Source organism: Triticum aestivum, chromosome 4B (genome assembly GCF_018294505.1).
Source record: "Triticum aestivum cultivar Chinese Spring chromosome 4B, IWGSC CS RefSeq v2.1, whole genome shotgun sequence".
In the NCBI taxonomy this organism is placed as follows: domain Eukaryota; kingdom Viridiplantae; phylum Streptophyta; class Magnoliopsida; order Poales; family Poaceae; genus Triticum; species Triticum aestivum.
In genome coordinates this window covers 63,467,149-63,479,439 of record NC_057804.1, presented here as the reverse complement: position 1 = coordinate 63,479,439, position 12,291 = coordinate 63,467,149, and the positions used below count along the sequence as shown (strand labels likewise).

General features: G+C 44.5%; 2 protein-coding genes and 1 long non-coding RNA gene across 9 annotated transcripts; 1 reads left to right on the top strand and 2 right to left on the bottom strand.

Moving 5' to 3' along the window:
* Positions 1-1,149: 1,149 nt before the first annotated feature.
* LOC123091040 (uncharacterized) lies at positions 1,150-4,096 on the bottom strand. 5 transcript variants are annotated; one of them, XR_006442752.1, is made up of 5 exons: positions 3,975-4,096; positions 2,250-3,875; positions 2,118-2,164; positions 1,375-1,414; positions 1,150-1,273 (listed from the first exon to the last, which is right to left on the bottom strand). It is a non-coding gene; the product is annotated as an uncharacterized lncRNA (long non-coding RNA). The 5 variants fall into 5 exon arrangements; XR_006442755.1 differs by having other exon boundaries at positions 2,118-3,696; positions 3,780-3,875; XR_006442756.1 differs by having other exon boundaries at positions 2,118-3,696; positions 3,800-3,875.
* A 528-nt stretch (positions 4,097-4,624) lies between these two features.
* On the bottom strand, positions 4,625-8,378 carry LOC123091038 (cyclin-H1-1). 3 transcript variants are annotated; one of them, XR_006442750.1, is made up of 15 exons: positions 8,085-8,378; positions 7,888-7,938; positions 7,715-7,787; positions 7,376-7,494; positions 7,220-7,293; positions 6,827-6,947; positions 6,679-6,747; positions 6,529-6,570; positions 6,094-6,171; positions 5,829-5,887; positions 5,623-5,707; positions 5,281-5,375; positions 5,132-5,194; positions 4,978-5,043; positions 4,625-4,902 (listed from the first exon to the last, which is right to left on the bottom strand). XR_006442750.1 is itself a non-coding variant. In XM_044512429.1 (13 exons), exons 1-13 carry the CDS (start codon positions 8,142-8,144, stop codon positions 5,128-5,130), a joined length of 993 nt encoding a protein of 330 aa, XP_044368364.1. In that variant the 5' UTR covers positions 8,145-8,378. The 3 variants fall into 3 exon arrangements, 1 of the variants encoding a protein (XP_044368364.1); XR_006442751.1 differs by having other exon boundaries at positions 4,625-4,862; XM_044512429.1 differs by lacking the exons at positions 4,625-4,902; positions 4,978-5,043 and having other exon boundaries at positions 5,128-5,194.
* Positions 8,379-8,511: 133 nt separating this feature from the next.
* LOC123091039 (magnesium-dependent phosphatase 1) lies at positions 8,512-11,459 on the top strand. The gene is made up of 4 exons (XM_044512430.1): positions 8,512-8,781; positions 8,850-9,021; positions 9,925-10,041; positions 11,080-11,459. The coding sequence occupies exons 1-4, from the start codon at positions 8,672-8,674 to the stop codon at positions 11,209-11,211; spliced, it is 531 nt and encodes a 176-aa protein (XP_044368365.1). The 5' UTR covers positions 8,512-8,671; the 3' UTR covers positions 11,212-11,459.
* Positions 11,460-12,291: the final 832 nt, after the last annotated feature.

Here is a 12,291-nt window from a genome sequence, read left to right as displayed (position 1 = left end):
AGGGATCCCATAACAGCCAATTTTGAAAGGGGGCAAGGAGTACATCTTATCCTGACGAAAGGTGGTCTTTGACTGCAAAGCTTTTGGCCATGATGCAGCGGTGGGCTCGGCGATGACATCCGTCCGACCGAGCTTGTGGTCTTAGTCTCGTTGCACCGGAATGGAAACCTTTGGGGCCTTCCTCGGGAACCTACGTCTACCCTTGCTCCCTTAGCACCGAAGAGGAAACTGTCTGCACCCGCCTGGCTTTCGTCGTCGCGGCTCACGTCATCAGGGGCCTCGAGGTCTTCGCGTCGTCCGCCTCGAGAGCCCGGGGGCCCTCGCGAGGTTCTTGTCCTAGAGGCCTTGCCGCTGGGCCGTACCAGGCCGTCGTTGAGCCCGCGTGCTAGGCCACAGGCAGGCAAGTCTGGGTACCCCGATCCTAGAACGCCGACAGCCACCTCCCAATACACGTCGGATATACCTGCGGTTGAGCCGGCCTCATGGTCATGCTTCCAAGGGGTTCACTTCCACAACATTTGCACCATAGACTAGTGGCTGGGGCGTCACCTGGTGGCGCCTCTTAGGCATGATTATGCGCACTAATCAAGCTGTTGTATTTGTTAAGTGTCTGTATAACAATATGCTTAGTTTAGCGAGAAGACAGGCAGCGCAGATGAGGCGGTATTATTTGGAGCTTACATAACTTTTTCTGTTACACGTATCACTATGACACTGACAATTATCCTCAAAAGGGTTACCAGCCAAAAAAACTATGTACTTGACACTTAGAAGAGCTAGTGCATTATTGCTAGTGTAATTTCACAGAAATAATAAGCTAACAATGTATATTTGGTCGATGGAGATGTCCAGATCATGACCAATATGTTACTGTGCGCACTAATCAAGTTGTCGTAGTTGTTAAAGTGTTGACAGTACAAATAAGAGACATTTTTCATGCTTTGCTCAAATCTTCTCTTCGGGTCCATCTCTCTTTAAGATTTCTTGTGAGCTTTATCAACATACCAATTTCACAAATAATAGCACTCTTTTAAATCACATTCGTACACCTCTTATCAAAAGATCGAACAAACTATTCATTGCCAAATCAGAAAGTACCATTCATGTACATCAGGAAAAGAACATTTATAACTGAAATAGCACCCCACATTAAGATCAGTCAACTGCTATGAATCTAAAAACTCAGGGGGTACATACAATTGATCCAAGCAAAGCACTCACCGTACATGAATTACACACCTCTGGCAGCTTCCTACTTCAATCCTAGTACAGACTACAGCCCCATCAGTGAACCATGGAAGGAAGAGAAAAGCAAGCGACAGGAAGAAACCTGATCATAAACTGGAAGAAAAATTGGGACAGCAGAACCCTCACCTCATAATGGACCTTGTGTTTCTTGTCTCTCATGCAGGTTCTGCAGAATAAGATTGTACAACAAATGAGCAGAATCTATAAGCATTGTCTCTTCTGATTATTTGTAATGGCAGCATAACACTTGGTTCAAGCAAACGATTGGTGCTGCTGCTAGTCCTATTTTTTCAGGAGCAGAGCAAATTGTACAGCAAATAAATCACCCATATATACAAGTATGGAACGAATTATACTAAGCTATAATATAACTCCCAAACATAGTGACATTTCAGGAGCAGAGCAAATTGTCCAACAAATAAATCATCCAATACAGGTATGTAATGAATTAGACTAAGTTACTCCATCATACACCTCATATTTGAACCAGGCATGTGTGTGCAATATACAAATTATTTCTCTCATAAACTTGAAACACGACAAGTTGCCCTTACTCATGACTGGTCAAAACATCAAATAAATGGGTGTAAATTAAGCTACCTCAAGCTCCACACCATTATCTGAAAACCAGTGCATATAACATGACATGTAGTAAGCAACTCAATCATTTTCATGGTTGCTGGTCAAAATGGTACACACATTAAATGCCACCATTTCATTCAGACAATCAACAGAAAACCAAATCACTGACACAAAACAGACATGTACAACATGTGTTCCTAGCATACATGCATTACACGACGGCTAGGCCACAATTACAGTGCAGATTATGCAATCAAAAGGCAAGACAGTATGCGGCGTACACGCACCTATGGCTCGAGATGGTGCCCGTTGGCCTGCCGCCGGAGATGTTGACCTACAAACAGCCATTCACACTGACTGGAGGAACACCAAAGCAGCAGATTTGCAGCCCAATGGGAATCAAGGTATTGGTATGGTACCTTCCTTTCATAAGAACTTGCCTTTCTGATATATGACCACCACGTTGATGTTGCATCTCAGGTTCTCCTGTAGCAGAGAAGGATCTTCACAATGCACCACATAAAAATTCAGAAAGAGTAGAACATCAGAAATAGAAATTTTACTAAATGGAAGTTAGAGAGATAAATGACAGTTCATGTGGCAACTTCTTGATTCTCTCCAAATCCCCACTACCATAATCAACAAATCATCACTAAATCCATCAAAACTAATAGAGGCATTATTCAATAGCACAAAATCATGTTTCTGTTGTGCTACAAGATTCAGAAAGGTAAAAGATAAATAATATTCGGTAATACCGTCATAGTCGTATACCAACAAGAAATGCATCACACAGCCACACAAGATTTACCTGTTCTTTTCCCTTGCTTTGCCTTGTAGTGGAAACAAACCAAACATATGTTGTAAGAAACTGTCAACATCGCCACAAAGTCTGATGGCCATGTCAGGATCACATCCTAGCTTATTTTCTTCCTATTTTCTTTCACTGTTTTATGTGGTAGCTCCATTGGTTCCTTAGTTTGTTCTCTTCAGAGAAGTATGCCAAATGATCATCGTGAAAAAGGTACAGCCATCCAGGTTCCCACCTTTATATTTCAGTACAGCGTAGACTATTTTTTACTGCTAATTAAGTGGTTAAACCTTTATATTTCAGTACAGTGTAGACTGGTTTTTTACTGCTAATTAAGTGGTTAACTATCATTACTTTGTTCTATATTAAGTTCCATGTGCAACACAACATTTATCTTCCAAGAGATCTCTTCAGTTCGAGCAAGCATAAAACAAGGTTGCGCGTATCACTTCTCATTAGATGCGAAGCTACTTCCTGTTGGGGGTCACCCTGATAAGGTAAAGATGTGTGTTCATCCTAATTATGCCAACTTGTAAGCTCTGTGAGTGTAGAGGTAGCTCAGGATTTTTATAGTTTTATTTTATTGAGATTCAGGAACTAAACATAAGTAGGAAAACACTCACATTGCCATGTCGCACAGAAATGTCCGTCTAGCATGAAAGCCCTAGCAATGGTGAGAACATAACGAACCTAAATCTCTTCACTCGCTTAGCCCCAATTTAAAATCATAGTTGGAACTTGAAGAAACACAAGAGCATACCTTCAACAGGATTACCACGCACTGCAAATCCGAAATGTTGCATCTAAATAATTCTAACCAATAGAGTTACTCCAATTAGCGACTAACGATCTGGAACGACAGCCAAATCAAACAGGGGGAGATGGATAGAGCCACCGGGAAGAGAAGAGGGGCAAGAGCACCTTGATCGCGGATGCCGTGCTTGTCGTCCGTGCGTGGAGCAGCCCATGGCCATCAGCCGCGCGACTGCAATCGCGGTGCAGGGCGAGCTAGAGGTCGTGCTTGGTCGCAGCCAGCTCGAGGCCTTAATGGCGACCTGCGTGACCGCATCAGGAAGTAAAGCAAATCGGACCTTCATGAGTAACAACAATGCAACATCCAAATCGAATTGAGTCGAACCAAGGGCAGAAAAGAGAGACGTGAGAGGCATCAGAGGGAACGGCATCCTGATGTAGCTCGGCATCTCCCGCTCTTTCATGGTGCGGTACTGGATGTCTTATGAAGGCGGAAGTGTTAATTAATTCTCATTCAAACGTAGCTAATAACATCATAGTGTATAGTATTCAAAGCACAGGAGCATCTGTTGGGACATACCTCAAACACCTATTGCGCATCCAGAACTGGGGCTCGATTCCCGGCCTTGAGATCCATGAACCTCGGCGCCCCGCTAAGGACAAGACAACGACACGCGCAGCGCGGGGGGGGGGGGGGGGGGGGGGGGCACGGCAGCGGCGGCCGATGACGAGGGCGAGATGCACGAATGGCGGCAGGATCCGACCCTGCTGGTCGATCTGGGGCGAGGAAGAGGGGAGGACCTCATCGGTGGTGGGGGAGATGGTGAGGGAAGGAGAGAAGGGGTGGGGGCGCCAGCTGCAGGGGAAGGAAGACGTCCAGGGAAAGGGGTGGTCGCGGCGGCTGTAGACGAGGGAGAGGTAGAGGAATCAGGGGCTGACGCTGAGCGAGCGAACCCTTCCGTTCTTTTTGTCCCTTCGACTGTTTTTTTTGTCGGCTAGCTAGTCCTACGTGGACGTCGCGAGCATGCGCCCCTTGCGCGACCGTTAATGTGTTGTATGGGCAATTACTGTGGCCTAGGGTTTGACGGACTACCTCGTGCTCATTGGGTGGCCACCGCATGGTCCATGGGCGGACACCGAGTGGTCCGTGTGGACACAAACCCGACCCAATTCCTTTTTTTGGGGGGGATTAGACACGAAACGAAAAATGCCCAAACGAAGCAGACGAAATGTTGGAGTTATCCTATGTTACTCTAATAAAATCAAGTTACAACAAAATAGCATCCAATGGTTTACATCTCCAAGTTTCTCTCCCCTCGCGCCCAAGATTTAAGCCGCTCTAATAAAATCATTATTGAGTTACAAAAAGCACAGCACTCGCCTAAAGGACGCCTCATCTGAAAACTGCCTGTCCTTGGCCAAGACTTGGGCTGCTGAGGAGATCAGCTGAGCATCACCAATCTGATGGCTGGAGAAATTTGGAATCGAAACCTCATCAAACGGAAAGCCTGAGTAGACCAAAAATACTTCGTATGTTAATTTGGTTGCGTAGCTAACACACGTAGCACGGTACAAGTTCTTACCACCACATTTTCCAGAGCTGGTTCCTACACTGCACAGCTGCCCAACGGCACGATTTCTAGCTGTTGCTGCGGAGAAGCATTACGCGGCATAAATTCAGATGCAAGACTGGAAAGAACATCCTCAAACATGCGTGTTGGTGTGCAAGGTACTTACAGCTGGGCATCACTGGCAGTTCTTTTCGATTTGTGCTTTGACTTCTTTTCTTTCTTCTTGTGGCTGTAGAAGTTTTCAGATAGCAAGCATGAGCACATGAGGGTAACAATCATGGAGGGCATCCAGGCTTGTGGAGTCAGAGAGCTTACTCATCATGAGAGCTTGAGCTTGGATCCAAACAATGCTTCAGCTTGCGATCAGCATGCCTCATTTCTTTCGTGCCAGGTAGTTGAAGCTGGCTAACCTGCATATATACATACACAGATAATAGAGGCAACGCCAAAGGTACTGATAAGGGCATCAATGTTTAAATACCCTAAACAGTGGCATATGTTCAACCAAGCACCACCTTGATCAATTCTTTTTTGTTAACACAAAGTGTTCATGCAGACCGGTGAAATGAAACACACAGTTAAAGAACAATTATTGGTGGGAGTTTACATGATTGTGTTATAAACTGTATTTGTGCCAAGCCAGGTAAACATTCTTACCAGGTGATTGATTAAACTGATTATCTGAATAAATTGTTCGACTGGACAATCAAAGTGTTGCCTTGAAAAAACACTTTCCAAGTATCTGCAAACAATCAATGAATTTCGCAAGATCAACAATGATTAAATGTAGGAAAAAATATTGCATCGTGAAACACAGAGTTCTCACAAATTAAGATCATAATAAACAAAGATAAGTTTGCAACCTTTCAAAATCAAGGACACTGAGTGCAGCGTTGGACTTGTACAGAGCAGCCAAAGCCAACTGTAAAAAAAATGGAACGCACTATCCAATCAGATCGCCTAAGAAATTGGTACAAACTCTGGGGTTTGAATACCCTAAGCTTGACGCTGGGGATTAAGCTTTCTTAATCAATGCACATTAACCAAGAAAAATATGAAAATGACAGTGATGTACTGGAGTAGCACACTAACTGAAGATTAACCATAGTATTTATAGTTTAAGGCTACCTGTCCAGGAGTATAGAGAAGAGGTGCATCAGTCAACATCATTGTGTCAACCTCAGAATTCGCAGTTCGATGCAAATCCTACAATACAAACATCTGATGCATAAGCAGGGCAGTCATAAAGCTTGCATGTTTTGTTATTCATATTACCTTTCTTTCCTTTCATGTAAGAAATAAGGTGAAAGGGCTTCTTTTACATTAAACTGGTTTTATAAATTTGGCAGTGGATGCTTTAGTTATTGTTTGTATAAGCAGTCATAAAGCTTGCATGAATTCGCAGTTTGTACAAGATACTATGATTATGTAAGTGATTATTGGGAAACATCGAGAATATAGAACATAATTTAAGTACACATATCAGAAAAGGCTAACACAGTAAACATTTTTTATTAATGTGTTCTTGAACAGTATGGCAAAAGGGTGAAAGGAATGTATGACCTTCAACCGTTGGTGTGCACCATTACCTGCCCTACAAAAATCCTTCATAGAACAAAAAAAAGAATGTCATTAGCCAATGCAGCCATAGGATAAGCTAAAATACGATGGACAAAAATGCTGAATATAATGGAATGTTCACACAGAACTTACATCCATGTCATCAATAAATCCTTCGATAGAACGATATGGAGCATAAACGATCAAATCAAAATCTAAAGACTGCAAGAAAGCAAGAAATTTAGTGTCCCGTTCTGTTTGCTTGGAGGTGCTATAAAACTTGAATATGAAAATTGCATACTTTCAGAACAATCATCTCATTATTTAGAATAATCTGGTGATCCTGCTGAATCCCTTTGCCAAGTTCCTCAGCAGACACATGATTTTCTTCCACTTTGCAAGAAGCATATACACAAGTTAACCTGTCAAAATAAAATTGATTAACTTGGCCACTGGCAAATACTAACAGGGTCAGGAAATAACATTGATAGGAACATAACACTATGGACGCTCATACTTTTATCTTTGATTAGGATACACATATTCACTTTGCACAGAAGTATGAAGGGTCCCATTCGTTTGCCTAGTTTTCTAGCTACGTTTGAGAGGGAAGTGAATCGTAGCCGAGTATTCATAGACCAGGATTTTATGTGTTCCTAACCATGAAACTATTCAGGTTACCACTGCTGCTTACATAATATGCTTTGGGTGGTGCTCCATTACAGACCACTGTAGATAGAATCTCTTGAAATATATTATCGCTGTAGCCTGCAAAGCAACAACTGGCTGTTAGCATTCGATCACTAATAAGCTAGCAAAGGCACGGTCTCTTGGAAGAGGAATGCTTTACCTGAATTTTGTGGGGGAATTTGAATGCTCTGCACACTTCTTGAATCTTTTGCTCGTAAAATATCCGCATCACTTGCTCCTCTTCGCAGGATAGAGGCTTCACACTCGAGCTCCCAACAACTGAATCCAAACAGTGGTTTAACACTATAAGACATCTAAATGCGAGTAGTTGAACAAACTCCGCAAAAAAAATTATGATGAACATCGGCCAACAAGGAAAACAAGCATAACTATGAAAGAACAAAACTTTGAAGTGAAATCAGCACATAGACATCGCTTCTGAAGCTCATGGCTACTCATGGAAACATATAGGCAGCAGAAACCATCAAATGGCGCATACCATGATCAGGCACAGGTTCTGGGTTCGATATCGAGCCATCAACAGGGTCCACCTTCAACCGCGTCGTCCCATACTTCACAAAAAAACGAAGGGAACACAAAATGAGCAGCCACACATAAGCTAAATATTAAATAAACAAGTGAAGGAATGCAATGGCGTCGGGAGAAGCCAACCTGGGCGAGGATCTCCGCTGAACGCCGGTTCGCCGTAGTCCACTTATTCACCTGCAAAGCAGAATCGCAGGCATCAGCATACCATTACCATGTGATGTCCAGAGCATGCTATAGTATAGGGTAGCCGTCCCAGGCCAAAGCAAACCCTGGGCACCGAGCACGGAAGAAGAAAGAACGGATCGGAGAGGGAGGGCTACCAGGTCCTGCGGCTGGAAGATCCACCGCTCCCGGTGCGTGGAGGTCTGGAAATCCGACATCTTGGCCGCTCCTCCCTCCGCTCCCAGCAGCCGAATCGAGCCCCCCTCCCCCCTGCTGGTGAACACCGCTTGATGGAAGCGGGTGTGGAGGGGATGCCGCAGTACTATGGCGTCCTCCGGAGGACGCCGAGGAGGGGCGCGGCGACGGGCGGCAGCGGCAGCGGCGGTCCGGCCGTCAAGGGGTTTCGGGGGCGCCGGTTGGGGAGCAGAACCCCTCCCGGTCTGGTGTTATGGAGAGAGAGAGAGAGAGCCCGAGTGGTGCGGGCCTGACCGGCCCGGACACGGCGAGGAACACGAAGAGCCCGGCCCGCTCGATTGTACCGGCCCAGTAGAGAGATTACCGGGACAGGATGGGCCTGGTCGTCTGGTCTTTCCACGCGTTTTGATCTCGTCGTCACATCCTTTCCTTTTTACCTGCCCCAGCCGAACGCCGTTGAACCGGGCGACCAATCCCTCCCTGCCGCCGGCGAGCAATCTCCGCCACCGCCGCCGCCGCAGCAGCAGCAGAAGCAGCTCGGCCGTCCGGGATGGGCGACGAGCGCGTGAAGGCGGAGGCGCTGCAGATCCTGGGCCTGTTCCAGGTGCTCCCGCGCCTCGTCGTCTTCGACCTCGACTACACCCTGTGGCCCTTCTACTGGTACGCCCCGCTCCTCGGCCCCGATTCCGCTGTTATCGGCCGGTGATTTGACGCTTTTCATTCACCAGCGAGTGCCGCTCCAAGAGGGAGTCGCCCAGCCTGTACCGCCACGCCAAGGGCATCATCTGCGCGCTCAAGGAGAAGGGGGTCGACATGGCCATTGCGTCGCGCTCGCCCACCTCCGACATCGCCAGGGTCTTCATCGACAAGCTCGAGCTCCAGCCCATGTTCGTCGCACAGGTAAAGCTCTCCCGGCAGCTGGTTTTAGTACATCCTCAGCGCACCGGAATTCAGTCAGCTTGTTTGCAGTCAGCCTTGTGATGTAAAAGTAGCTAAAATTGGGCATGTGCATGCGTGCAAAATGGTTCTTTGATGCACCAAGCATGGAGCACATTGGGAACGGATATTTACGAGTGAATGTCTTCCTTCCTTTGATTTGACCGTGAAAGCCGCGAGCTGAATGGGAGCAGAATCAAGAATGTTGGAAGCTGATCTTGTTATTTCATCTTAAGCTTAGTGCACAATAAACATGTCTCATTATCACTGAAAGACTCATGAAATATAGATAGAAATTGCGTACAGATTTGAGGTTTGTTGATTGAGAAAGTTGACATGCCAGTATGCCACCCGAATTTTGTTAAACACCTTAACTTTAGACTTAGTACACAATAAATACCACATCTTATTAATCTAGTACTAGAAAAGCACTGCATGGAATTATTCATGCTCTGTTCTGTACAAAGTCCTGGGAAAAACATCACTTGAAATATCTCTGATGCAGAGCGGAGCGTCGGCGGGACAATCCCGGGTCCTGCCCCCCCCCCCACCCACCCACCCACCCCACCCCCCTTCCTCTCCAAAAGAATTTGATGCAAAAAAATGGTCCTATTGGTAAACTCACTTTAAGTTACCTGTCCACTCTAATCTCCCTAGCTGATTTTGCCGTGTGCTGCCATTTTAGCCCCCCCCCCCCCCCCCCTAGATTCTGTTTACGGTCCGCCACTGCTCTGATGTGCGATCGTCTATGACAATGCATGGTATACACCTCTGTCTTGAACTCATAGATCCTAGTTAAGCATGCACACATTTTTGTAACAAGAACTGGATGTATTGCTTACTCTTGGACTCTTGGTCTGTATGAAGGAAATATTCTCCAGCTGGACTCACAAGACAGAGCATTTCCAAAAGATCCACAGAAAAACTGGGGTTCCATACAAGTCCATGCTGTTCTTTGACGATGAGGACAGGAATATTCAATCGGTAATGTCCTAATTCTTAGTGCAGTCATCCTTTAATCCATAAGTACTATCGAAAAATGTTGAACATCTTAATACAGAATATTCAGTATGCGGTCTCCAGTGGAGTTTTATTCAACTTGCCAGGTTTTGCATCAAATTTGTGGTGCATATATATTGTTGACTCTTAGTCTGTTGATTTAATATTTGCTACAAGCTTCAAAGTTCTTCTTACGCTGTCTGTTTTCAGGGCTCATCTAGGTTATTGTGGTTTTGTCTTACCATTGCTCTTAGGCTCAGCTGCGGTTGCTGAACTGTGTTTTGTCGTGCTTATTTTATAAATTTACTTTGGAAAATTAGCCAGAAAAGTAAAGTGGGTCATACAAACACTAAAATAGGAGAGAGTGGGCGGGGCAAACAGGATTGTGAGAACCCACCACAATGCCGAACACAGCCTTAGTATGTAGAATAAGTATTTTGAGTAAGCTTTATAAGTTTTTCTCGTTGTTTTCAGGCACAGTCTAGCTGAAGCTTGTTTGGTAAACTAGATTATTGTGGTTTCATCTTGTAACTGCATGCCCCAATCTGAGTTTCTCAGTAATACAAGAATACTTTGGAAAAAAAAAATGCATGACCCAAGGGTCAACTGCTGTTTTTCAAAATTTCAGTTTATATGGGGCCTCTAGTGAGAGGTATGCTTCAAAATAAGTCATGTGATCTAGCTTTAAGATTACATAGGCATGTAAGCTGAAACTGTGTTGGTTTTTTCTTCCAAGGAAGACATCTTTCCCACACTCATTTTCTGGAAGCTCCCTATCGTACTGTGGTTGGTTTTCCTTGAATAATTTTTTCAGTCAGTAAGACCAGTTCCTTGATTTGAACCTTTGTAGCTTAGTCCTGCGCCAGATTTGTATGCTCCTTTTATTGTTTGGTTCTAGCTAATGGTCCTTCGGTGTGATATTGCAGTCTGTGATCATTATGCATGTGTAAATAGTTCTTTTTTACAAAATAAGGAGCATGTTTCTGAGCGGCCTTAACTAATTTCTGTACCTCTTGCTTTCAGGTATCGAAAATGGGAGTTACGAGTGTTCTAGTAAACAACGGATTGAATCTCGACATGTTTAAGTTGGGCCTCAGTAATTTCGCTACTACTGTTGCTGCATCTGAACCCGCACCTGCACCAGAGGACAATTAACCTTATATTGTACAAGTAAAAACAGCAGACAGGGAAAACGCCCATGATTTACGGATACTTGTGAAAAATAAACCTGTATTTCTTGTAGTTGATTGCCCTTGCTCATGGGCAGTAAAGCAAGGATGACTACTGCTGAAACCATTCTGTGTGTAAGTTTGTGTTACTTGAGTGCGTTCCTTGTGAAAGGAAATGAATTTGGAACCATTTGATTGACGATGTTATAGATTGTTTGGCCAACTTTTGCTGAATGCTCATTGATCGATACATTTTGAATATATCGCCTTTCCTATCGTGTACGTTTAGCCCAGCGTTTAAACAGTACTTGGCAAAATCACCTTTGTGCTTCCCTAGGTTCACGCCAAGCTTCGCTTCGTTTCTAGCTCCGGTTTCGATTACCTCCATTGAAACTGAATTTCAAACTTTCAATAGGATACTTTGTCGGGGTTCGGTTGGTAATCAGCTCTCGGGACCATCTTTTTTTAATGCAAAAACGGCGCTGCTATACACACGACGCCGTGCGGACGACTCATGCACGACAGCACATATCAAGCCGTCCATGCATACTATCCAGCGCATATCAGCGGCTGGACTGCCCGTCGTCCTAGTGTCGTGCACACATGCATCGTCTACGTAGCAGTTTCGATGCAAAAAAAGGCTCGGGTCCACCTTCCAGTGATACAAAGTAGGGCATTTTTTTTTTTGGTGGTTACAAGGTAGGGGAAATTTTGTTTTTTTTTACAAAGGACTTTTACATTTTCAGCCCTAAACTCAAATCCACTACTTAGATTTACCTTGAATTTCAAAGTGTGCTCAAATTTGTCTTTCTGCTGTTATGTGGTACTCCCTCCGTCCAGAAATACTTGTCCTAAAAATGGTTGTATCTAGCCTTATTTTAGTTATAGATACATTCATTTTTTTCATTTCTAAGACAAGTATTTTCAGACGGATGGAGTATTATAGAAATACCCCTAAACGATGTTTTTGTCTGGTCTTCTCTACTTTATAAGCATCGCAACATCCCTTTGTAATTGTTGATGCTTTCCGTTCTTTTGTAGCATCCCTGAAAACATAAACACCCAA

Coding starts and splice junctions, on each gene's coding strand:
- LOC123091038 (XM_044512429.1), bottom strand. CDS start 8,144: ATGTCGGATTTCCAGACCTCCACGCACCGGGAGCGGTGGATCTTCCAG. Junction 6,948..7,219: donor CACCACCCAAAGCATATTAT/GTAAGCAGCAGT, acceptor TTATTTTGACAG/GTTAACTTGTGTATATGCTT. Junction 5,708..5,828: donor AGTGTCCTTGATTTTGAAAG/GTTGCAAACTTA, acceptor GATTGTTTGCAG/ATACTTGGAAAGTGTTTTTT.
- LOC123091039 (XM_044512430.1), top strand. CDS start 8,672: ATGGGCGACGAGCGCGTGAAGGCGGAGGCGCTGCAGATCCTGGGCCTG. Junction 9,022..9,924: donor AGCCCATGTTCGTCGCACAG/GTAAAGCTCTCC, acceptor GTCTGTATGAAG/GAAATATTCTCCAGCTGGAC. Junction 10,042..11,079: donor AGGACAGGAATATTCAATCG/GTAATGTCCTAA, acceptor TCTTGCTTTCAG/GTATCGAAAATGGGAGTTAC.